The sequence below is a fragment of the Suncus etruscus genome, chromosome 13, assembly GCF_024139225.1.
Source record: "Suncus etruscus isolate mSunEtr1 chromosome 13, mSunEtr1.pri.cur, whole genome shotgun sequence".
Taxonomy (NCBI): Eukaryota; Metazoa; Chordata; class Mammalia; order Eulipotyphla; family Soricidae; genus Suncus; species Suncus etruscus.
Window position 1 is genome coordinate 3165242 of NC_064860.1, and position 23448 is coordinate 3188689.

Consider the following 23448-nt stretch of genomic DNA (forward strand, 5'->3'; position numbering starts at 1 on the left):
GCTCTGAGTAGAATCACTGGCCTTCACAGGTACACAGGGCAGCATATGGAAATCCACCCAAATCTGGCAAACACAATAATGAAGACTTTGATTTTTTTTTTATCCTAAGGGAAATGGAAAATCTTTACAATATCATGTGGAATATGATTCCAGTGTGCTGAAGGTGGAGGAGAGAGTGGGCTGCTTTATGGGTGAAAGGGGGATTCCCACCTTTAACCCCCACCTCTAAACACAGTGTAGATGAGCATTGTCCTTTAGCTTAAAGTCAGAGCTAGGGGTGAGCTCCCATCGCAGTGCTCACAGATAGGATAATCTGGGCTGATGGCGAATGCCTTCTGCACTGGATTCTGACAGCACAGCCAGTGAGGGTTTCTGTAGAGGGAGTGACAGAGGACATGTGTCAAAGATGGTTGCTGCAGGCCCTGTCAGGGGTTCAAAGATGGGAGGTAAAGATGGCTGTACTACCTCAGCATGAGGGGTGAAAAGGGAGCACGTGTTCAGAAAAATGTTGCAGGGAGATTGTGGCAGAATAACAGTGGTTTTGTTTTTATTTGGGGGACACGATTGGTGATGTCAGGGGTTACTCCTGGCTCTGTGATCAGGAATCACTCCTGGCAGGCTCAAGTACCATATGGGATGATGGAGACTGAACCTGTTGGCTGTGTGCAAGACAAACACCCTCCCTGCTGTGTTATTGCTCCAGCCCCAGTAGCTGTGGTCTGGGTTGGCTTCTACATCTGTGGATGAGAAGGTAATGGCCAGCATGCAAGAATTAAAGTCGTGACACTGGTGGAGATGCTCCAGTGGACCCAATACACCTTAACTGTGTGATGCCAACCGAGAATCCTGATTCTGATAACAAACATGGTGACATATAAGGCCACTCTGAACTCTCACCAGTGTTTCCATGAACCAGCACACAGAGCAAGATCCATCTGCAGAGCAGGGAAGATGACAGTCTATTCTAGGCTGCTGTCATAGCTGTGCAGATGCCACCAGCTCTCAAAGAAGGAGGTCCATTTTTTTTTTTGCAGTGGATTCTAATTGCCATGAGGTTTTTTTTGGGGGGGGGGGTCACACCCGTCAGTGCTTAGGGGTTACTCCTGGCTCTGCACTGAGAAATCGCTCCTGGCAGGCTTGGGGAACCATATGGGATGCTGGGGATTGAACCCTGGTCGTTCAGTGTGCAAGACAAATGCTCTACTGCTGTGCTATTGCACAACTTTTTTTTTTTTTAATTTTTATTGCTGGTGTTTCTAAAACCAAGACATAAAACAGACCTCGACACTTCTTATTCTGGAACAACTGATGAATACACATTTGGGGTGCAGGGAACACTGTGTCTGTCCTAATCTTGTAGATAATTTTTCTAAATAAATCTCTCATGGAGTTCTGAAGATACCAAGCTCTGAGTGATCTCCCATCTGCCTGATAAAGATGTCGGCCTGTAGGCAGGAGTAGCTCCAGGTTGGATGGAAGGTTCCGACTGACTCATTCAATAGCTGGAGGGAGCAGAGTGGGAGAAGGCAGGAAGCAGGGGAAATGTGCAAGGCCTGTAGAAACCCGAGTTCTCATGAAAAGGTTCAAATCACCTCGGAGATCTCATTTTCAGCTAGTGGGGGGAGATCTGAACTGGAAAACCCTTGAGATTTTGGTGCATGTTTCTCACGGAAACCCATGTCCACCAGACAGACCTAGGAATGGCAACTGCTAGCACAGAGCAGGTGTGAGTTCAGAAGATTCTATCTAGGCCGCGCAGCCAGCCTCTGCTCTTCCATACAATACCGCCCCTAATTCACTTAGAGTTTGGCTGGCAAAAGAATATGCAAAAGCTTTTATTCTTTTTTGCTAGACAGGGCAGATACCTTGCCAGCCTAGACTGTGAGACCTGTCATTGTATTGCTGACTTTCACAGTGGATCCACTTTCTTCTTCAGCGTTTCAGGGCTGAGTGGGTGGGGGCTGGGGAAGGGTTCATTTGCATCATTCTTCTGCTTCTTTGCACTTTTATGAAATGGGCTATCCTTTCCTTCATTCATATAATCAGCAAAGCTACCAGTAAAGAACAGGGTATTAGATTTTAAGTTTGTGAGAGAGCAGAAAAGCATACCTGAATTTTCAGCTGTGTCTGATTGGGGGAAGCACCCCCATGTGATTCCAAAGCCTAACTGGATTTTATTATTTATTTTTATTTTTATTTTTTTTTTGGTTTTTGGGCCACACCCGGTGACACTCAGGGGTTACTCCTGGCTATGCGCTCAGAAGTCGCTCCTGGCTTGGGGGACCATATGGGACACCGGGGAATCGAACCACGGTCCGTCCTAGGCTAGCGCAGGCAAGGCAGGCACCTTACCTCTAGCGCCACCGCCCGGCCCCCTAACTGGATTTTATTAAGGGGTACATCACATTGTGTTTATCTGTCGTGCGATGACCTTTGCATTTTTTCCAACAGTCTTCCAATTCAATAATAGGTACATTAAGGCCTCGGCATGAAAAAATGTGAAGTTTTTGTTTTTCACAAGCACAAAGATTTACTTGGGTCAACTTGCTCTACTGCTGTGCTATCACTCTGGCTCCAAAATGAGCTATTCTATCTGGAACTTACTTCAGCATAACCAAGTGAACAGAAGGGTTGCATGGAACATGACAAATTGTCACACTCCATTAACAGTGTTAACCGGAAAGTTCTGGAGAAAGGGGAGCTTGGAAATAGAGCTTGAATGTGCAGGTTCTGTCTGTTCTGGGCACCTCATCCCTTATGGAGTGTCAAACTCTACCACTGTGGTCCCAAGCACACAATGAGCTCTACGGATGCTCCACAACATAGAGAAGAATAAGAACAAACTCAGAGGTGCTGTCCTGCTTTCTTGTTCTACGGATAGGTGATTGGGGGCACCTATGCCTTGGGGATGTGTTTTCCTCACCCTGTAATAGCTTAGTGAAGTTGACTTTTTGTGCTAAACTCACCAAACCGAATATACACAGGACCATGTTAGCCCTGATGGGAGCTGTTCGTTCTTGCCTCCTGAGAGAATGAAAGGGAAGTTAGGGTGTTTGTAGAGGTAGAGGGGAGCCCTCTAGTGCACAAGATACTGGAAGTCAGTGTCTAATGGAGTCTCACAGGTTAAACTGCCTTTGGGAAGTTTTCAGAGCAAGGAGGAAAGTCATTCTCTTGACTGTATCATAAGGTCATATCATACCCATGCTATGGTACAGGCAGAAGGAAGCTCACACATTTGGAAATGAATCAATTTGAGTTTCATTGTCTGTTCCATCATCTGCAGGCATGAAGGATGCCTATCCCCCAGCTTGAATTGTGTGGTTTTTGTGAGGATTCAAGTCGCACTCTCTGCTGCAGGGGCAAAGGCAGTTGTTACCCCATCATTAATGCTCTGCCCTTCCTTTCTCTCCTATCTTCTGGACTCTGGCTTCTCTGGAACTCCTCAAAGTTTTGCTCAGTGATCCTAAAGGGTAGCTATTGCCCCTGCAAAACCAGCTCCTGGAGGCAGAGTCTGTGTTGGTGATAAGATCTATAAGCCTTGTACTGGGCCTAAACCAACTCTGCACCACTTAGAAGAGTTCGGGTGAGACAGTACAACAGAATCAACCAAGCTCATCACTAAACTGGAGTTTGGAGAGGATTTGATTGAGGACAGGAGGACCTGGGGATACCAGACCAGTTGACCACTTGGATCCTGAGAGCAGGAACTCAGGATGTGGATGGAACATACCAAGGGGTTAGAGGGATGGGAAAGGAGGAGAGACCTTGTGAGTTCTGTGTGTGTGTGTGTGTGTGTGTGTGTGTGTGTGTGTGTGTGTGTGTGAGAGAGAGAGAGAGAGAGAGAGAGAGAGAGAGAAAGAGGGAGAGAGTGAGAGTGAAAGTGAGAGGTAGATAGATAGATAGATAGATAGAGATATGAACAGGGCAGAAGGGCACCAAGACTAATGGTGTCTCCATTGTTGAGATGTGTGCTTTGGGCTGTTGTGGGACCTTCCAACAGTCAAGACATAGGCTGACCTACAAATATCTTTTGCTTATCTCGCATTGCTCTTCGTCTCTTACAGATAAACACAGACACTCCCATCTTGAGGAAGGCAGATGCTAAAGGTCGGAGTGCACTGTTGGCTGACATCCAGAAAGGAACTCGCCTGCGCAAAGTAACACAGATCAATGACCGTAGCGCCCCTCAAATTGAGAGTAAGTAAGCAGCCCCGTGGGCAGGCTTGCAGTCAGCAGCTTACACAGAACAAGGGCTGCACACATCTGCTACTGGAGACACTTTCAGTGAGCTCAGCCCTGCTCTGTGGACAGCCAATTTGAGCTTTCCTTCAATCTGCGGAAGGCTCTATTAGAGCAGCTTCCATTGTTTTCTAAATGCTTTAAAACTGCTCATAATAAGTTTTTTGGGGGGGGGGGTTTGGGCCACACCCGGCGGTGCTCGGGGTTACCCCTGGCTATTTGCTCAGAAATAGCTCCTGGCAGGCAAGGGGGACCATATGGGACTCCGGGATTCGAACTAACCACCTTAGGTTTTGGATCTGCTGCTTGCAAGGCAAACGCTGCTGTGCTATCTCTCTGGTCCCTCATGGAGAACTTTTACTGTGACCTAATGTATAAATTACAAAGTTCAAAATTCACTGTGCTAAGGAGTGGAGCGGTGACACAGTGATAGGGCATTTGCCTTGCACACATCTGACCTAGGAGATTCTATCCCAGGCATCCCATATGGTCCCCCAAGCCAGGAGCGATTTCTGAGCGCATAGCCAGGAGTAACCCCTGAGTATCACTGGGTGTGCCTCACCCAAAACAAACAAACAAACAAAAAAAAAATTCACTGTGCTAAGTGTCTGATTCAGTGACATTTATCTATCTAGTTCCCAAACCTCTTTATTTACCTCCAGAGGAAACACCACATCCACAAGCAATTGTGGACCACCTCAGTTCCTAGAAACCATGAGGTCTTCATTCTGCCTCTGTGGATTTGCTTATTTGGGACACTTTTTATAAATGGGATCATGCTGTGTTGGTCATCTTTTATGGCTGGCTCCTTGCACTTAGCATGATGCTATCCACCGTCTCTCTGGGTAGTCACTCGAAACAGAAACTTCTTTCTTTGACTGGGCCATCAAGGTGACCCATGAAACACAGTGCACTGGTCCACTTAGAAATAAATTTTTAAAAAAATAATTAGAAATATATTTTAGAGATCATCAAAGCATTAATCACTAGGCCTATAAAAAAGTGTGAATATTTTTGTTTTTGTTTTTTTTTTTTGGGTCACACCCGGCAGCGCTCAGGGGTTTCTCCTGGCTCTATGCTCAGAAATTGCTCCTGGCAGGCTCAGGAGACCATATGGGATGTCGGGATTTGAACCACTGACCTTTTACGTGCAAACCAAATGCTTTACCTCCATGCTATCTCCCCGGCCTCAAGTGTGGATTTCTTATCTACAATAACTTTTATATGCAATGCCTAATCAGAACATGGCTAGCATCTATGGTTTTGTATCACAAGACAGTATGAATGCAGGGACTGACAGATACTTCATCTTGTAAACAGATGACACAAATTTCTAGTATGATAACATCATGTAAATGTATTTTTTCCTGTACAATTTTCTTAATAACACTGTTTTTTCTTTATGTTATTTTATTGTAGGAATCTAGTATGTTACTCAAATAGATGCAAAATATTACGAATCATTCATATAATCAGCAAAGCTACCAGTAAAGAACAGGATATTAGATTTTAAGTTTGTGAGAGAGCAGAAAATCATACCTGAATTTTCAGCTGTGTCTGATTGGGGGAAGCACCCCCATGTGATTCCAAAGCCTAACTGTATTTTATTAAGGGTTACATCACATTGTGTTTATCTATTGTGCGATGACCTTTGCATTTTTTCCAACAGTCTTCCAATTCAATAATAGGTACATTAAGGCCTCAGCATGAAAAAAATGTAAAGTTTTTGTTTTTCACAAGCAGAAAGATTTACTTGGGTCAACTTGCTATTTCTCTCTAAAGGCTCAAAAGGAACAAATAAAGAAGGAGGTGGAGCCACTACACCCCGAGGAGGGAGCACCCCCCCAGCCCTGGGGGACCTTTTTGCTGGGGGTTTCCCTGGGCTGCGACCAACAGGCCAGAGAGATGTGGCAGGTAAGAGAGAGCTCAGCTAATCTCTGAGCCAGCCTCTTGGAACACTACAGGGCATAAGCCTTATGGAACACTGCAGGGCAGCAGTACTCACCTGCCAGGTAAACGTTCTCAGTGATGGGAGGAGATGTATTTGGGAGTCGAAAGGCAGGAACATTTCCAAAGCATGTTTCCAACAGTCATCCTATCTCAGTTTTTTTTTTTGGGGGGGGGGGGATGGGGGGATTTGGTCACATCCAGCGGTGCTCAGAAGTTATTTCTGGTTCTGCACTCAGAAGTCCCTCCTGGCAGGCTCGGGGACCATATAAGATGCTGGGATTAGAACCACAGTCCTTCCTGGTTCGCTGTCTGTAAGGCAAATACCCTACTGCTGTGCTATCTCTAGTTCATCCTTTCTTACTGTTGACTATTAAGAATGATTGGCCATAGGCTATGTACTAACCCGATCCATGGCATAGAGCCAAGTTGCAAATCACAATGAAGGATCTTCGTGACATTCCTATGGACAATTTGGGGATTTGTCAGTCATTGTATCTGTTAGGCACTGCTGTGTAACAAAACACCCTAAAGACGCAGAGGTTTTAAATGGTGGTTTATTTAGCTGTGCCCTCCTGTGGGTTGGCAATGTGGACAACAATGAGATGGGCTCTGATGGGGGCCCTCTGCTATCTACAGGTAAGGATATGGTATTGCTGATCTCTTCCTTATAGCTTGACACTTAATAGGCCTCATCAGTTCATATACCTCACCAGAGAGGAGACAGGATGTGCCAGGTCTGTGTTAGGAACACCCAGGTGGCAGCCAGAACCTAAGAAAGTAGCTTGACGGGCCCGGAGAGATAGCACAGTGGCGTTTGCCTTGCAAGCAGCCGATCCAGGACCAAAGGTGGTTGGTTCGAATCCCGGTGTCCCATATGGTCCCCCGTGCCTGCCAGGAGCTATTTCTGAGCAGACAGCCAGGAGTAACCCCTGAGCACCGCCGGGTGTGGCCCAAAAACCAAAAAAAAAAAAAAAAGAAAGTAGCTTGACTAAGGTTACGTGCCCAACCAGGATCTAGGGTCCCTGTGTTGGCTTTCCTGGTCCCACACCACATACAGCTTGGGTTGGCTCAACACTGGCGGGTGTGAATGAGCCTGGGGTGGATAAATGTGGAGCCTCAGAAGCTCCCAACCATCAGCAGATGCTGGTTCCTCGGTTCAGGGTGGACTATTTCCTCTTCAGCAGAATGCAAGCAGCCCCCTTCTAGAGGTTTCCACTTGCTCATGTGGAGGAATCAGAAAATTGTCTTCCCTGGTTGGTAGTGGAGAGCTAGGACAGCGCTTGCCTAGCACAGAGGTGGTCTGGATTCCATCCCTGGGACTAGACATCTATCTATCTATCTATCTATCTATCTATCTATCTATCTATCTATCTATAATCAGTCCCTGGCACTATACATCTATCTATCTATCTATCTATCTATCTATCTATCTATCTATCTATCTATCTATCTATCTCTCATCTATCTCTCCTAAGTACCCTCAGTGCCAGGACTATACATCTATCTTCTATCTTCTATCTTCTATCTATCTATCTATCTATCTATCTATCTATCTATCTATCTATCTATCTATCTATCTATCTATCTATCTGTCTGTCTGTCTGTCTGTCTGTCTTCTATTTATCTATCATCTATCTATCCTTTATCTATCAATCACTGGCACTATACATCTATCTATCTATCTATCTATCTATCTATCTATCTATCTATCTATCTATCTATGATCAATCCCTGGCACTATACATCTATCTATCTATCTATCTATGATCAATCCCTGGCACTATACATCTATCTATGTATCTATTTATGTATCTATCTATGTATCTATGTATGTATGTATGTATCTATCTGTCTGTCTTCTATTTATCTATCATCTATCTATCTTCTATCTATCAATCACTGGCACTATACATCTATCTATCAATCTATCTATGATCAACCCCTGGCACTATACATCTATCTATCTATCTATCATCTATCTATCTATCTATCTATCTATCTATCTATCTATCTATCTATCTATCTATCTATCTATGTATCCATCCATCCTAAGTACCCTCAGTGCCAGGACTATACATCTATCTTCTATCTATCTATCTATCTATCTATCTATCTATCTATCTATCTATCTATCTATCTATCTATCTATCTATCTATCTATCTATCTATCTATCTATCTATCTATGTATCCATCCATCCTAAGTACCCTCAGTGCCAGGACTATACATCTATCTTCTATCTATCTATCTATCTATCTATCTATCTATCTATCTATCTATCTATCTATCTATCTATCTATCTATCTATCTATCTATTATTTATCTATCACTGGCATTATACATCTATCTTCTATCTATTTATTAATCATCTATCTATCATCTCCCTCCCTCCCTCCCTCCCTCCCTCCCTCCCTCCCTCCCTCCCTCCCTCCCTCCCTCTCCTAAGTACCCTCAGTGCCAGGAGCAACCCAGGAGGCCATGGGCTGTGAGCCTGAGTGTGAGGGCAGTTGCGAAAGATGGAGAGGGGCAGGGCAGAGGACAGTCGACACGCTTCGGTCTGGGCACAGAGAAGGGCAAGGCCAGAAGGCGTGTGGACAACTGGACCTCGAGGCTCAGCGGAGTCTCCCGCACTAACTCCACTCCTCTCCCTTCCAGGAGGCAAGACCGGCCCAATGCCTGGCTCCCTCGCGCCTTCTCCGCGGCTCCCCAGCAAAACCCCGGGCACCCCATCCCACCCCGCCGCTTCCCCCAGGCCGGCTCCGCCTCGGCCCAGCGTGCCCGCGCCCCCGCCACCCCCGCCGCTGCCTGCCCCGACCCCTGCCAAGGCGCCCCAAGTCCCCGCCGCGCCGCCCCCGCCGCCGCCGCTGCCCGGAGACAGAACCCCGAAAACCCCGCTGGCCCCGCTGCCCACACCCCCGCCGCTGCCGCTCCTCCCGCCCTGCGGGTACCCCGGGCCGCCCCCGCCACCCCCGCTGCCCCTCCACGCCCCCTGCGCCCCCAGGTCCTCCAGCCCGGCGCCTCCTGTGTCCCCTAAGTCCCCCAGCTACCCGGCGCCCCCCAACAAGCCCAGCGCGCAGCCCCTGCCCGGGGTTCAGCCACTCCCGCAGAAGAAGCGCCCAGGCCGGGGCCCAGGTAAGAGCCCCACTGTGTGGGGGGACCCCGGGCTGGGAAATGCGGGGACCCAGGAACCGTCTCGCCACTCCGTGGCCCGCGCCACGGAGGCCCCTGGGCGCATTGCGCACTGGCACAGCGTGGGGTCCTGCTGGGGGGGCCCCTGGAAACTTTCAGCGGGGTGTCTGCGTTGGAGAAAGTCCTTTAGAGCAGGAAAACAGGGTCCAGAGGCCCAGCGTTGCAGAGGAACTCTTGCCAAGCTCATCAGGACCAAGCCTGGCTTGGTGGGTACTTGGTGGCCCAAGCGCATCCTTCCAAGTTCCAACTCGCACTGGAACTCAGGAAGGACCCTAATGGGTCTCCCAGTCCTCAACCACCGGAGACAGGGCGAGCGTTCTGCCCCATGAGAACACATCTGGAGGGGACTCGAGAACACTCTGCATTTTGAGTCCAGCTATAAAAAGTGCCTTTCCACAAGTCCAGCAGCTGTAATGTTTGCACGTGTGGCCGTGCCCCAGGTCTTGGCTTTTGGATTGTGCTGAGGTCTCGAGGATGCATCTTTGTGTCCTTCTATGGAGGTACAGCTCAGTCCACACCCGTAGAGTTAGAGGCATATCACCTGGACAGGGACACAGACATAGAGTCCTTTCATTGTCATGTCCTGGCAGCTCACACCCAGGGCTCTGGGGTTAGGGCGGCAATCCTGTACCCATGACAGACTCTGAGTTTGTGAGCTATTGCTTGAGCCATGCTGGGGATCGAACCGGGGTCAGACGTATGGGAAATCTTTTGATGCAGAGTTTCCCAAATGCAAATTGGGCTGAAGTGATAGTACAGCAAGGAGGGCATTTGCTTTGCATGCGGCCTACTTAGTTTCAGTCTTTGGCTCAATACCCTATCGGGGTCTCAAACTCAATTTACCTGGGGGCTGCAGGAGGCAAAGTCGGGGTGATCCTTGAGTACAAAGTCAGTAGTAAGCCTTGAACATTGGGGGGTGTGACCCAAACAACTAAAAAAAGAAAAAGATTCCTCTAGGGCAGGGCCACAAAATGTTGTATGGAGGGCCGCAAATGGCCCGCGAGTTTTGAGACCCCTGCCAGGCCTATATGGTCCCCTGGGATCAGCCAGGAGTGATTCCTGAGTAAAGAGTCAGGAGTAACTCCTGAGCATAACCAATTGTCCCCCTTAACTGCAAAACTAGCACAAGCTCCTTATCCAGGACACAGGAAGGATTGACTATCGCTTACAACAGGGTGATGAGCCCCAAGACACAAGTGGCCATATTTGAGTGTTTCCTGCCACTTTTTTTGGAATTAGATGTATCATTGGCATAATTATCAATATTTCAGAAACTGTTTTCCATATTTAACACTATATGAATAGCATGTTAAAAGCAATTTTGTCCAATTCTTAAAAGTTACTATGAACAGATTCACACGATCAGTATCTAGGATGTCTGTTAGTGTTTATTTTGTTGGTGGTGGTTTTCTGTTTGCTTGCTTTGGGTCACACTCCTTGAGATCAAGACATACCTGGCTCTGAGCTCAGGGATTACTCTTGGCAGGACTTGAGGCTCTAACATAAGCACACCTCACACCTTACTCCTATACCAGCTCTCTGGCCCCAAGATTTCTAAGTTGACCCTATTTGGTTCTTATGACGTTTACAGAAGAAAGGGCTCAAGTCAGAGGGGAAGAGTCTTCTCAGGACCCTTAAGAATAAAATAAAAAGGGGCCGGGCGGTGGTGCTAAAGGTAAGGTGCCTGCCTTGCCTGCACTAGCCTTGGACGGACCACGGTTCGATCCCCCGGTGTCCCATATGGTCCCCCAAGCCAGGAGCAACTTCTGAGCGCATAGCCAGGAGTAACCCCTGAGCATTACCGGGTGTGGCCCAAAAACCAAAAACCAAAAAAAAAAAAAAAAAAGAAAAAAATAAAAAGTCATCTTCACTCCCTGCACTTCTTTTTTTTTTTTAACATTCTTAGATTTTATTATTATTGAATTCTTTCTTTTTTTATTAAAGCACCATCATTACAAGCATGATTGTAGTTGGGTTTCAGTCATAATAAGAACACCTCCCTTCACCAGTGCAACATTCCCACCACCAATGCCCCCCTCCTTCCTTCCCAACCCCTGCCTGTATTCGAGACAGACATTCTACTTCTCTTACTCATCTAGATTGTCGTTAGTTGTTAGTGTAGTTATTTCCTCAACTGCACACACCACTCTCTGTGGCAAGTTTCATATCATGAGCCAGTCCTTTTGGCCCTCATCTCTATTGTCTCTGGGCATTATTACAATAATGTCCTTAATTTTTCTTAAAACCCATAGATGAGTGAGACTATTCTGTGCCTATCTCTCTCCCTCAGCATTATAAATTCCATGTACATCCACAAGACTTCATCTGTCCTGACTGCTGCATAATATTCCATTATATATATATATATATATATATATATATATATATATATATATATATATATATATACCACAGTTTCTTTAGCCATTCATCTGTAGAAGGGCATCTTGGTTGTTTCCAGAGTCTGGCTATTGTAAATAGCGCTGCAATGAATATAGGTGTGAGGAAGGGATTTTTGTATTGTATTTTTGTGTTCCTAGGATATCCCTAGGAGTGGTATAGCTGGATCATATGGGAGCTCAATGTCCAGTTTTTTGATGAATCTCCATATTGTTTTCCAGAATGACAGACTAGATAGCACTCCCACCAGCATTGAACAAGAGTTCCTTTCTCTCCACATCCCCACCAGCACTGATTGTTCTTGTTCTTTGTGATGTGTGCCAGTCACTGTAGTGTGAGATGGTACCTCATTGTTGCAAAACCTGCACTTCTTTTTTTTTTTTTTTTTTTTTTTGGTTTTTGGGCCACACCCGGTGACGCTCAGGGGTTACTCCTGGCTATGCGCTCAGAAGTCGCTCCTGGCTTGGGGGACCATATGGGACGCCGGGGGATCGAACCGCGGTCCGTCCTAGGCTAGCGAAGGTAAGGCAGGCACCTTACCTTTAGCGCCACCGCCCGGCCCCAGAACCTGCACTTCTTAAATGCTCATGGTGTGATAAAAAAGGGGCATGCCGGGCCGGAGAGATAGCATGGAGGTAAGGCATTTGCCTTTCATGCAGGAAGTCATCGGTTCGAATCCCGGCGCCCCATATGGTCCCCCGTGCCTGCCAGGAGCAATTTCTGAGCCTGGAGCCAGGAATAACCCCTGAGCACTGCCGGGTGTGACCCAAAAACCACAAAAAAAAAAAAAAAAAAAAAAAAAAAAAAAAGGGGCATGCCTTGGATGCAGAGAAGACTTCCCCACAACCATGTAACCCCATAACAAATTTTCTCAATGTTCTTTTTGGGCAGGTGAGAAGTATCCTTACAGACAGGGAAGTTTACAGGCTGGGAATCTGAGCACTCTGCCCAATGATGCTCAGCCTGGCCCATTTCATGCCAGGCCTTGTGATGCTGGGGATTGCCAGCATTATTCGAGAATTATGTGGTGCCAGGGATGGAACTCAGGTCACTGTGTATCAAGTCTGCTCTGAGCAGACTCTCTTTCCTCTTTTTCAAAAATGTTTTTAGGGGCTGAACAAGAGCACAATGGGAAGGGCATTTGCCTTGCATGCAGCCAACTGGTTTCCATCCTAGGCATCCCATATGGTTCTCCCAAGACTGCCGGGAATAATTTCTGAGTGTATGAACTCAAGAGTAACCTCTTGAGTGTCACCGGGTGTGGGGCCACACAACGGTTTGGGGCCACATCCAGTGATACTCAGGAATTGCTCCTGGTTCATGCACTCAGAAATTATTCCTGGTACGTTCAGGGGGCCATATGGGATGCCAAGGATTGAATCTGGGTCAGCTTTGTGCAAGACAAATGCTCTACCTGCTGTGCTATCGTTTCAGCCCCATACAATTTTTTTTTAATAAATAGAATAATACCAATGTCTGTCCCATAAGAATTGTTAGGATTATTGGCTGAGAAAATGTGCCTCTAATGTTTGCTCAGAGTGGAACTGGAGGGTTCTTAACCTTTCTTTTCTTCTATTTTATTTTCTGTGTTATGCTTTGTTTCGGGCCACACCCGGTGGTGTTTAGACTTTTCTCCCAGCTCTGTTCTCAGGGATCACATCTGCTATAGCTTGGGGGACCTATATTGGGAGCTAGGGGCCAAATCCAGGTTGGCCACTGCGAGGCGGAGCACCTTTGAGCTGCAGTATGGCTGCAGTCCTCCTTTTCCCCGCACTCTTCATGGAAGACCAGCCGTTCATTAAGTTCCCTGGGTCCTCTTCCGTCTTCTCGAGAGAACAAATGAGGCTCTAGTGGGGCCTGCTGCCTAAGAAGGGGAGACCAGAATGGAGCAGGATGGAGGCTCAGGAGGAAAATTCTGATGGGAGAGCCACAGTGAAGGGAGTCCTGGTGGTGGGGCAATGTGGGCAGCCCAGAGTGGGGAGAATTCAGTGACAATTTCCATTTCACAGATTAGAATAGTGAGGTTTAGGGTGTGATTTCATCAGTGGGAGAACTGGGCAGGTGCAGGGCAAGGCTGCTCTAGGCTCCCCAGACTTCAGCTATAAATCTCAGCCAGAGATTTCCCTAGAAGCTTCCAGCACTTGTATCCCCCATCTGAATCCTTAACACTATTGTCTCTTCTTCAGGGACAAGCGGGGGAAAGCTGAACCCTCCCCCAGCACCACCAGCTAGGTCGCCCACAACGGAGCTTTCCAGCAGGAGCCAGCAGGCCTGGCCCCTGAGCCAGCAGGCAGGAGGCCAGCTGAAGAATGGGAACTTGCACACAGCAGGTAAGTGAGGCACATGGAGGAAGGAGCCCCCCCCCCCCAATTCTGGGACTCTCCTCACTGCTTCCCAGAACATAGGGGCATCACACAGACAAGGGTAGGCTGTGTTAGCGACAAGAACATAGAGGCAAACAGCATTTCTTTCAAGACTACAGGGGTGGGGGTGTCCAGGGGAATCTGGAACACTGGCTGACATTCTGGTTGTGATCAATTAGAAAGAAGGAAGACAGGAACATTGCAACTGTCTGTGTTTGTCTGTGTTTGTGGGGGAAATCTGTGCCCCAGTCTGTCCAACCAGAGTGATTTTAACTAGGTATAAGGATAGATGGAGACAGGGCAATTATGGACAAGATTTGGAGATGAGGAAAGTTATCTAGGATCAGATAGGACCACAAGGTCCTTGCACCCCTTGGTTTGCTGAGCTACTGTCAGACCAACACCTCAACGACAAAGCAGCTTCTTAGCCCTTGAAAGGTCCCCAAGACCCTCTCTTTGCCACCAGGTTATCAAGGCAGAGCTGGTTTCTGGGGATCCCAGATCCCCAATTCAACACACGATATGCTCCTTCCCCCAATCCCAGCTGTGAACTTCTCTTCGGTGCCCATCTCCCTGCCCAGCCCCTGAGAGCTCAGGATGGATGTCAGAGTCCTAGAGGGACTTGGTACACCCCTCTGACTTCTCCTTAGGCTGCCTCTGACACTTCCTTCCTTCCAAATCATCTTTTGGATGTTGGTAAAGGGAGTTGTTATTGGTGACAGGGAGAGAGTTCATCTTGTTCTTTCCAAGTCCTGGTCCTAGCCACTCAGTGAAACTGAGAGGTGGATAGAAGTGACGTGGGCAGAAGAACCCCTCATGGAACTCCTGCTGGGCAATCAGCAGGAGGCAGGAGATGTGGCCTTCAGAGGCATCTGGGTGCCCTGAGCAATGCCCACTTGCATCCTCCCCAGGACCAGTGTAACATTGCCATTTCTCGTGTACGCAGATGACTTTGAAACTAAATTCACCTTCCATTCAGTGGAAGACTTTCCTCCTCCGGATGAATATAAACCATGCCAGAAGATTTATCCCAGCAAGATACCCAGAAGTAAGTACCACACTGAAAGACCCCAGTTTTCCTGGAGCCTCCAGAATCAGAGGCCCGGGATCCCTAGCTGAGCCCTGGCGGCCTAGAGAAGGGAGTTGCAGCTGGAGAGTTCTGGCCAGGATGAGTGCTTTCGTGCTTCTAGAAGCTCCAGAAAAAATTTTGATCCCTGTGCCCAAGAGTTCATTTAGAGAATTCAAAATATATTTCCTCACCGTGAATTACAAAGCACATAATCTCCAACACATCAGCCTTTTCATGAGAGTTCATTACCTATCAATGTCCTCTGTTTCCCTTCACACCCTGCAGTAGTGCTTAGGGATCACTTCAGGGAAACGCAGGGTGCCATATTGGGACATCAAACCTGTGTTTGCTGCATTTAGGGCAAGTGCTTGACCCCTGTACTATCACTCCAGCCCCCATTTAAGGGCTTTGTATAGAACATTGTGGTACTTAATTGGAATGGTTTATAGTCATGTGTGAGTCTTTTCTTGGACATCCTTTAGGTGGTAGCAAGACAGGCACTTGGGTGTCTATATTAAGTTTGCATCCGTTCCAGCTAAGCTGTCACCTCACCGTTCACTTGGCAGGAATGCGACAGCACTTTTTCTCAAGATTGAGAGAACAGGTGGATGTTCTAAGTGGTAGTCCATTCCCTGGTTTCTTTAAGTTCCTTGAACATCCTTAACATTTTCTCTCTAAAGTCCTTATCAGAGAGGCTTTATAGGTAGTTGATACTAGTTAGGTCTTCAGAACTACCATCTTCAAGCACTAAGTGTCGTGGGGTTTCATTGTGACGTTTACAGTATGGATATGTGTTTTATGTGTTGTGGTGGGGCTCATTGACTAGAAGAAATGTGTGGTTGCAGAGTGAAGCAGAGCAGCCATGTTCTTCTCAGAGCACACTGACCAAGGTTTGTGAAAATGACGTTTCTGAGTCAAAGAGGAGCCCACTTCAGGTCTTTCTGTCTGCCTCAGTGTTTTGGACTCTGTAACTGGACAGAGCCCAGCTGGGGTGGCTGGAAGACTCCTCCCCTCATTCTGAGTCCTGGTACTTCTCTTTCCCTTGGAGCACACTGATCTGGGGTGAAAATGGGCAGGCAGACATTCTAGTGGCAGAGTATTTCTCATTCTTCGACTTGATATATACTTAGTTTACAGTAATATATCCCAGGAATATTTTGCTTGACACATTGTGTATAGAATTCAATCCACACCACCCACATTAAGTTATAATCCACCCACCACCAAAAGTCCCCTCTCCACTGCCCCATTCATCCACCAGGTAGCCACCATAGTTTTCTGCGAGGTTGAGAGTTGGTTCTGCTGGGTCTGTAGAGGCCAAGTATTAGTTTCTGCCATGAGTGAGCAACCAGGCAAGGCAGTTCAAGCATCTGTTTCCACAGTTCCCCATAGCCACACCTGACTATTCCCACTGGCTGCAACCCTCATAAGCTACCTGCCTTGTATGCTACTGGGAGGACCAGAGTTCCATCCTTAAAAGGAAGGAGGGAGGGAGAGTAGAAGGGGAGGGAGGGAAAGAGAAAGGAAGAAAGGAAGGAAGGAAGGATGGAGGGAGGGAAGGAAGGAAGGAAGGAAGGAAGGAAGGAAGAAGGGGGGAAGGGAGAAAGGAAGGAAGGAAGAAGGGAGGAAGGAAGGAAGGAAGGAAGGAAGGAGGGAGGAGGGAAGGAAGAAGGGAGGAAGGAAGGAAGGAGGGAAGGAAGAAAGGGGAAGGAAGGAAGGAGGGAGGAGGGAAGGAAGGAAGAAGGGAGGAAGGAAGGAAGGAAGAAGGGAGGAAGGAAGGAAGGAAGGAGGGAGGAGGGAAGGAAGAAAGAAGGGAGGAAGAAGGGAGGAAGGAAGGAAGGAAAGAGGGAAGGAAGAAGGGGGAAGGAAGGAGGGAGGAGGGAAGGAAGGAAGAAGGGAGGAAGGAAGGAAGAAGGGAGGAAGGAAGGAAAAAAGGAAGAAGGGAGGAAGGAAGGAGGGAGGAAGGAAAGGAGGAGGAAGGAAGGAGGGAGGAAGGAAGGAGGGAGGAAGGAAAGGAGGACGAAGGAAGGAGGGAGGGAGGAAGGAAGGAAGGAAGGAGGAAGGAAGGAAGGAGGGAGGAAGGAAAGAAGGAGGGAGGGAGGAAGGAAGGAAGGAGGGAGGAAGGAAGGAAGGAGGGAGGGAGGAAGGAAGGAAGGAGGGAGGAAGGAAGGAAGGAGGGAGGAAGGAAGGAAGGAGGGAGGGAGGAAGGAAGGAAGGAGGGAGGAAGGAAGGAAGGAGGGAGGAAGGAAGGAAGGAAGGAAGGAGGAAGGAAGGAAGGAGGGAGGAAGGAAGGAAGGAAGGAAGGAGGGAGGAAGGAAGGAAGGAGGGAGGAAGGAAGGAAGGAAGAAAGGAGGGAGGAAGGAAGGAAGGAAGGAGGGAGGAGGGAAGGAAGAAGGGAGGAAGGAAGGAAGGAGGGAAGGAAGAAGGGGGAAGGAAGGAGGGAGGAGGGAAGGAAGGAAGAAGGGAGAAAGGAAGGAAGAAGGGAGGAAGGAAGGAAGGAAGGAGGGAGGAAGAAGGGAGGAAGGAAGGAAGGAAAGAGGGAAGGAAGGAGGGGGAAGGAAGGAAGGAAGGAGGGAGGAGGGAAGGAAGGAAGAAGGGAGGAAGGAAGGAAGAAGGGAGAAAGGAAGGAAAAAAGGAAGAAGGGAGGAAGGAAGAAAGGAGGAAGGAAGGAGGGAGGAAGGAAAGGAGGAGGAAGGAAGGAGGGAGGAAGGAAGGATGGAGGAAGGAAAGGAGGAGGAAGGAAGGAGGGAGGGAGGAAGGAAGGAAGGAGGAAGGAAGGAAGGAGGGAGGGAGGAAGGAAGGAAGGAGGGAGGAAGGAAGGAAGGAGGGAGGGAGGAAGAAGGGAAGGGAGGAAGAAGGGAGGAAGGAAAGCAGGAGAAAAGGAAAGGCAGCATAAAAAAGAGAAGGAAATGGGACTAGTTCAGAGGCAAGTTTGTCTGAAGTGGGCTAGACTTTCTTAAATCTAAGAAGAATAATGTCAAGGTCACATCGCCACATGGTGTAAGATCAAAGCCTGTATATCTGTGTTCTTTTGCTTACCTAATAAACTGACTAAAGAAGTCTAGCACTAATTTTCCTAAAAATATGTTCATCTTAAATCCAATCTACACATCCATTTTTAAGGGGTTTTTATAACCACTGTAGTGCCCACTTAATGTTTTATGAGTTGCAGAGAACCTTCTGTACAAAAGATCATTTTGCAAAATGTATCTCACCTTGAGATATTCTGAAGATGGTTTACATATTTAGAGTAGAAGCCTTGAAAGATATTTTTGAGATAAAAAATTAGTCAACCCTACGTTAGAAGGGAACAATTCAATATGTTTTCATTTTTAATGAATTTTAAAAATAGTTGAGGTTGCTCCATTTAATGGAATTTCTAGCCTGCTTTATCTCATGAACTTCAAAGATGATTCCCCAATTATCAGAATCTTTGCAAATATTTGGAAATCTGCTCCATGTGTCCCATGGGCACAAATGGTAACAAATTCCACAATCTCTAAACACTTACATTGCTCACAGAATACTTGATTTACCATACTTCTCTGTGATGGTTCGTTTTTGTGTTTTTTTGTTTTTGTTTTTTTACATTGCTTCATTTAGAGCACAGTGACCTGAGTGGTTCAGATAATTGGGGACAAAGGGAGAGGCAGGTAATATTGGAGAGGTCACAGAGAAAGGGACCCTCACATATTCTCCCTGGAGTATGGATTGAAATGGCTAGATTCACCAAATCAAATCTAATTTATACAGACAAAAAACTTGATTAGACCATAGATGTCTAAATCTGAATTTCTATAGATGAGAAACTTTTTTTGTACACCCCCCCTTCACCAGTGCAACCTTGAGAAACTTGATTAAACTATACATCTAGAGATAGATAGAGATATGCAAATTACCCCAATCTGGCTAGATAAATAAAACCTGGAACAGTAATTGACCATGCATGGCCCAGCCATTGGGAGGGGAGAGAAAGAAGGGGTGTTGGGGATGTGACAGGACTTGTTTTGTGGTCGCCTTTATTTTTCTGGCTTCTTTATTCCGAGAAATATCTGTGTGTGATTTGTCTAGCCATTCACCGTTTCTATCTTAGTGGGGGTGACTCAGGTTCTAGTGTGGCGTTTGTGGGGTCCCCCAGCTTGGCCGGCTGTGGTCAATGACCGGATAGTAAAGTCCAAATAATTACTGTCAAGAGAATGAGTGGGATATCCCAGAGCAGAGTGTAGGTGGGTCCTTCTGGCTCCTTCACTAGCCAAGCAGAGTGCTCAGTGCCCGGAACTATTGGCCAGCCCATGCCCCTGGAAGTAGCATCTGCCTCCATCATAGATGCATAGATTCAGGCCGTAATGCTCTTTTGCCCTGTGTGTTGGGTGTGGGGGCTTCCGCCTGCAGAGCTGGTGGCACAGATGCGGGGTGTGGGGCAGACAGAGCGTGGCTGGGAGCCTGCAAGGTGGTGGATGGACTCAGTTACTGCGTCTTGCTGCTGCCAGGTCCATTGCACCCGAGTTCTTGGTGCAGCACCCCACGTCCCTGCACATGATCATGACATTGTTCTGTTCACCTAGGCCACACACCGGGCCCCTGGCTCCAGGCTGAAGCAACAGGGCCCGGCTCAGATGATGCCAGAGGCAGAAATTCACAGGTAAGTCCTCCCTTACCCTCCTCGCTCCAGCTCTGAACTTTATATAAAGTTGGACATTCTTAGGTTGGGGATACAGCAGTCCTGAGGGTTGGTGTTCTCCTTCATCAGCTTTTTTTTTCACAGACATTTTCTTCAGAGGAAGGTATTTTGGCAGAACTTAGTTTCCAGCTGGAAGGAAACAGGCACCTGAATGTATCTGAAGGCTGAAGAGGCATGGGGGGAGCTTTCTATCACTAGCAAACCATATGGTCCTCTGAGCACAGAGCCAGGAGTGATCACTGAGCAGTCAGGAACAGTCATTGAGTGTTGCCGTATGTGGCCCCCAAACAAAAAAATAAGCCCCAAGTAAGCATCATTCCCTTCTCTGTCACCCTGAGAACTCCTGTTTATAGCACCTTTGGGTGTTTTTCCCCTCCCTTACATATTGTCATTTATTTGGGGTAGATTTAGACACTATTCCATTCCTAGTGGTGAAAAAGGACTGAAATCTGAGAGGAGAACTAGCTCGATGCTCGTATGATGAGACAGACTTTGGGTCATGCATCTTTCCCAGCCCATCCCAGCCACCCCCACCCTGTCCTAGAATCTGAACAGAGGCCTGTTGGATTGAAGGTGAACGCATCACCTTCGGGGATCCTTTGTGTCTCAGAGATCCCCAGCCCAGGACATCCCAGTGTGCTGCTGCTAACCAGCCTCCTGCAGTCTCGTGGGAGTGAGTGAGGGGGGAGGACAGGTATCTGGGAGCTGGGTTGGTTTTTGTCAAAGACAGCCAATTGTACCCTCCCCACCCCAATCCTCCATGGCCAACCACAGCAGAGGTCGGACACTCAGCAGCCTTTCTTGGGTCATCACAGGTGCAAACCAAGTTGTCTGAGAGTGACTTACAGGAAACCACTTGTGCACAGGAGAAAGAAGGCTAGAAGTGGACACTCAGCAGATATTTACTCTGGGATGTTCTGGCCTTCTACCCTCATGCATTCCAGAAGTTTCAGGGTTTTGTTTTTGTTTCTGTTTGTGCTAAGGACCACGCAGTTCCAGGGATGGAACCTGGGCAAAAGCATGTGCTCAGCCCATTAATATCTCTGTCTCTCTCTCTGTCTCTGTCTCTCTCTTTCTCTCCCCCCCCCCAGATCTTTTTTTATAATCTTTATTGAGACCAATGTGAATTTCACAGTTATATTTAAGGTTCATAGTGACAGTGAATTGGGGTCATTCCCACCACCAGTGTTGACTACCCTCCACCATAGTTTCCAGCATGCATTCCATACCTCCATCTTTAGACCCCTGGACTGCTAGTGTAACAGGGTTTTGTGTGTGTGTGTGTGTGTGTGTGTGTGTGTGTGTATAGCTTATTGTAGTTTGGGTCGCTTGATTCTATTGTCATTGACTTTGGATTGGGTATTTAGATCTGATCATTTTTTATTTCCACTCAATGTTCTGAGATTCCTTGCCCTGGTACCATCCACCTTTTCTGAATTTATGAGGCAGAACAAGATAATTCATGTTCTATGGTTCTGTTAAAAAAAAAAAGTGGGCAGGAGCCCCTGTCTAGAAGCTATAAATATTAAATAAAAATAGAAAGAAATAAAAAGAAAAAAGGGGGGCTGGTGTGGCAAGGGTTTTTTTTTTTTTTTTTTTTTTTTTTAGTTGTTGCTTGTTTTTTTGTATAGGCACAGTAAGAATTGGTGAAATTAGAAAGAGCTAAAGGGTGTCTCCATCGTTGAAACATATTGCTATGAAACCAACTACAGGCTTCAAACCCTAACGTCTTTCTTTATGGTAACAGAAAATGTTCTGCTCAGTTGTGGTTGTCAGTCAGTCCTTTATAATTAGAGATATTGGTTTTTGTATCGATCCTAAGGCGAAGTCTAGGTTAGTCTTTCTTTATGGTTTCAGATGTTCTGCTCAGTCGTGGTTGTTGTAGTCAGTCTTCTGTAGAGTGATCTTGGTTTTTGCACAGATCAAAGGATGGAGTGTCTTCTGATTTCATCTCACTGTTAGGTGATAAGATAGGGTAACCTGCCCTTAGATCAGGTTGTTGCTATTTCCTTGTCAACAGGATGTCGTATGAATCTACCCTGGGCAAGTTAGTGCCAGAGTGGTATTAAGGACTACCCCGGGGAGTTTAATTCCTGGTTCTGCTGCAGGGAACTGTGCCAGTTCTAAGGTTGGGATCAAGGGCTTGAGGTTGGATGGTTGATGTTTGATCACATGAGATCTAAGTCGTGTTCCCATGACATATGTTCAGGGTGGAAGGCGCACCTGTATTATATATGGGTTCTTATTCCCTAGTCGATAAGAACTTATTTCTATACATATGATTTCCCCATTATAGTGTGCCTATGCTAAAAGGAATGATGCCATATTATATTGCTGGTGCATTTGGGGGCCACCCAGATCTTTTTAACCATGAAAGTGTTACTCTTGTGTTCAGAAAAAAATCAAGTCATAACCACAATCATCATCCCTCTGTCATGTGGCTTTTTATAATTTCCAATTAAACTTTCATATGTATCCAGAGTTGAGTTTCTACAAACTACCAATCACATAGACTTCTGCATCATCACCCTTTGGGTACAACTTAAGTTAAAAGGGGGATAAGGCTCCTGTCTTGCACATGGCCAACTTCATATGGTCCCTTGAGTCCCTCCATAACATATTGCCAGTAGTAAGTCCTGAGCAGAACGGGGTGTGATCCAAACATTAAAAACAAAACAACAGAAACTATCTCGGTCTCTTGCATACAGTGGGAATATCCAGGCTATGACCCACCTCTTTATGTTATCCTCTCTCCACAGTCAGCTCTGAAGACTCTCCGGTGAGAAGACAGATGAAGTCAAGTTCCTGGGAGCCAGCTGGGGTCTCCCTCAAGGTGGGACACCCCCAGAAGTATACCTCCCCTCACTTACCATCTCCTCAGCTGCCCTACAGGCTCTAAATGGAGCATTTATTTATTGTAAATCTGGTGTGCACAGGGGTTGAGCAGTGTTGCAGTCCACTTGGAAAAGATCCATGGATTCAATATTTTTAAGTACATCTTGTCCTTCATCAGTCAGTCCTGCCCCTCGCATCCATTCCATGACTCCCCCTACTTGGGGGTCAGCCCTTCCTACACTCACTCCATTTTTGAAGCGCCCTTCATTTGTAGGGGTCCCACCCAAAATTATAGCCCCCTCCCTGGCTTTTTATTGGCATGATGTCACATTTTAATCTCACCAACTGCAAAATACAACCAAACAATGCCTTACTGACAACATGATTCCTTGAAGGTCATTCATCCCCGCACTCTGATCATACTCTGCAGCCTTCAGTGAGTTTAAGAGGCCCTGTCTGATGTTTATGGTTTTCAGTACAGGGAGTAATTTTATTTTTTGCTATCTAATTTAAATATAATGCAAATCAAAGCAAGCATAGGCTTGGTTTGAAACCTCCCCGCCCCATACTGACTACAGGGTCCCTTTTATGATGGAAAGATCCTACAAGTAGCCAAGATTTTACTGTTTACAATGCCCAGTTACCTCTTACAAACAGCCTCTCTAAACAGCCACGAAGAGGGTGACTAATCAGGATGTGGGTGTTTCTCCTGCAATTTAGAAA

The 23448-nt window shown here is 46.9% G+C and overlaps 1 protein-coding gene across 1 annotated transcript; it reads left to right on the plus strand.

The window, feature by feature from the left end:
- The first annotated feature begins 1700 nt into the window (after nt 1-1700).
- On the plus strand, nt 1701-23107 carry WIPF3 (WAS/WASL interacting protein family member 3). Its single transcript, XM_049785973.1, has 8 exons — nt 1701-1724; nt 4065-4197; nt 6022-6153; nt 8844-9320; nt 13964-14107; nt 15087-15188; nt 19775-19851; nt 22650-23107. Exons 1-8 carry the CDS (start codon nt 1701-1703, stop codon nt 22671-22673), a joined length of 1113 nt encoding a protein of 370 aa, XP_049641930.1. The 3' UTR covers nt 22674-23107.
- Nucleotides 23108-23448: the final 341 nt, after the last annotated feature.

What these genes read in the sequence shown, in the direction of transcription:
- WIPF3 (XM_049785973.1), top strand. Translation starts at nt 1,701, where the DNA reads ATGGCAACTGCTAGCACAGAGCAG. An exon ending in GCGCCCAGGCCGGGGCCCAG is followed by an intron (nt 9,321 to 13,963) that starts GTAAGAGCCCCA and finishes TCTCTTCTTCAG; the next exon opens with GGACAAGCGGGGGAAAGCTG. An exon ending in TCCCAGCAAGATACCCAGAA is followed by an intron (nt 15,189 to 19,774) that starts GTAAGTACCACA and finishes CTGTTCACCTAG; the next exon opens with GCCACACACCGGGCCCCTGG.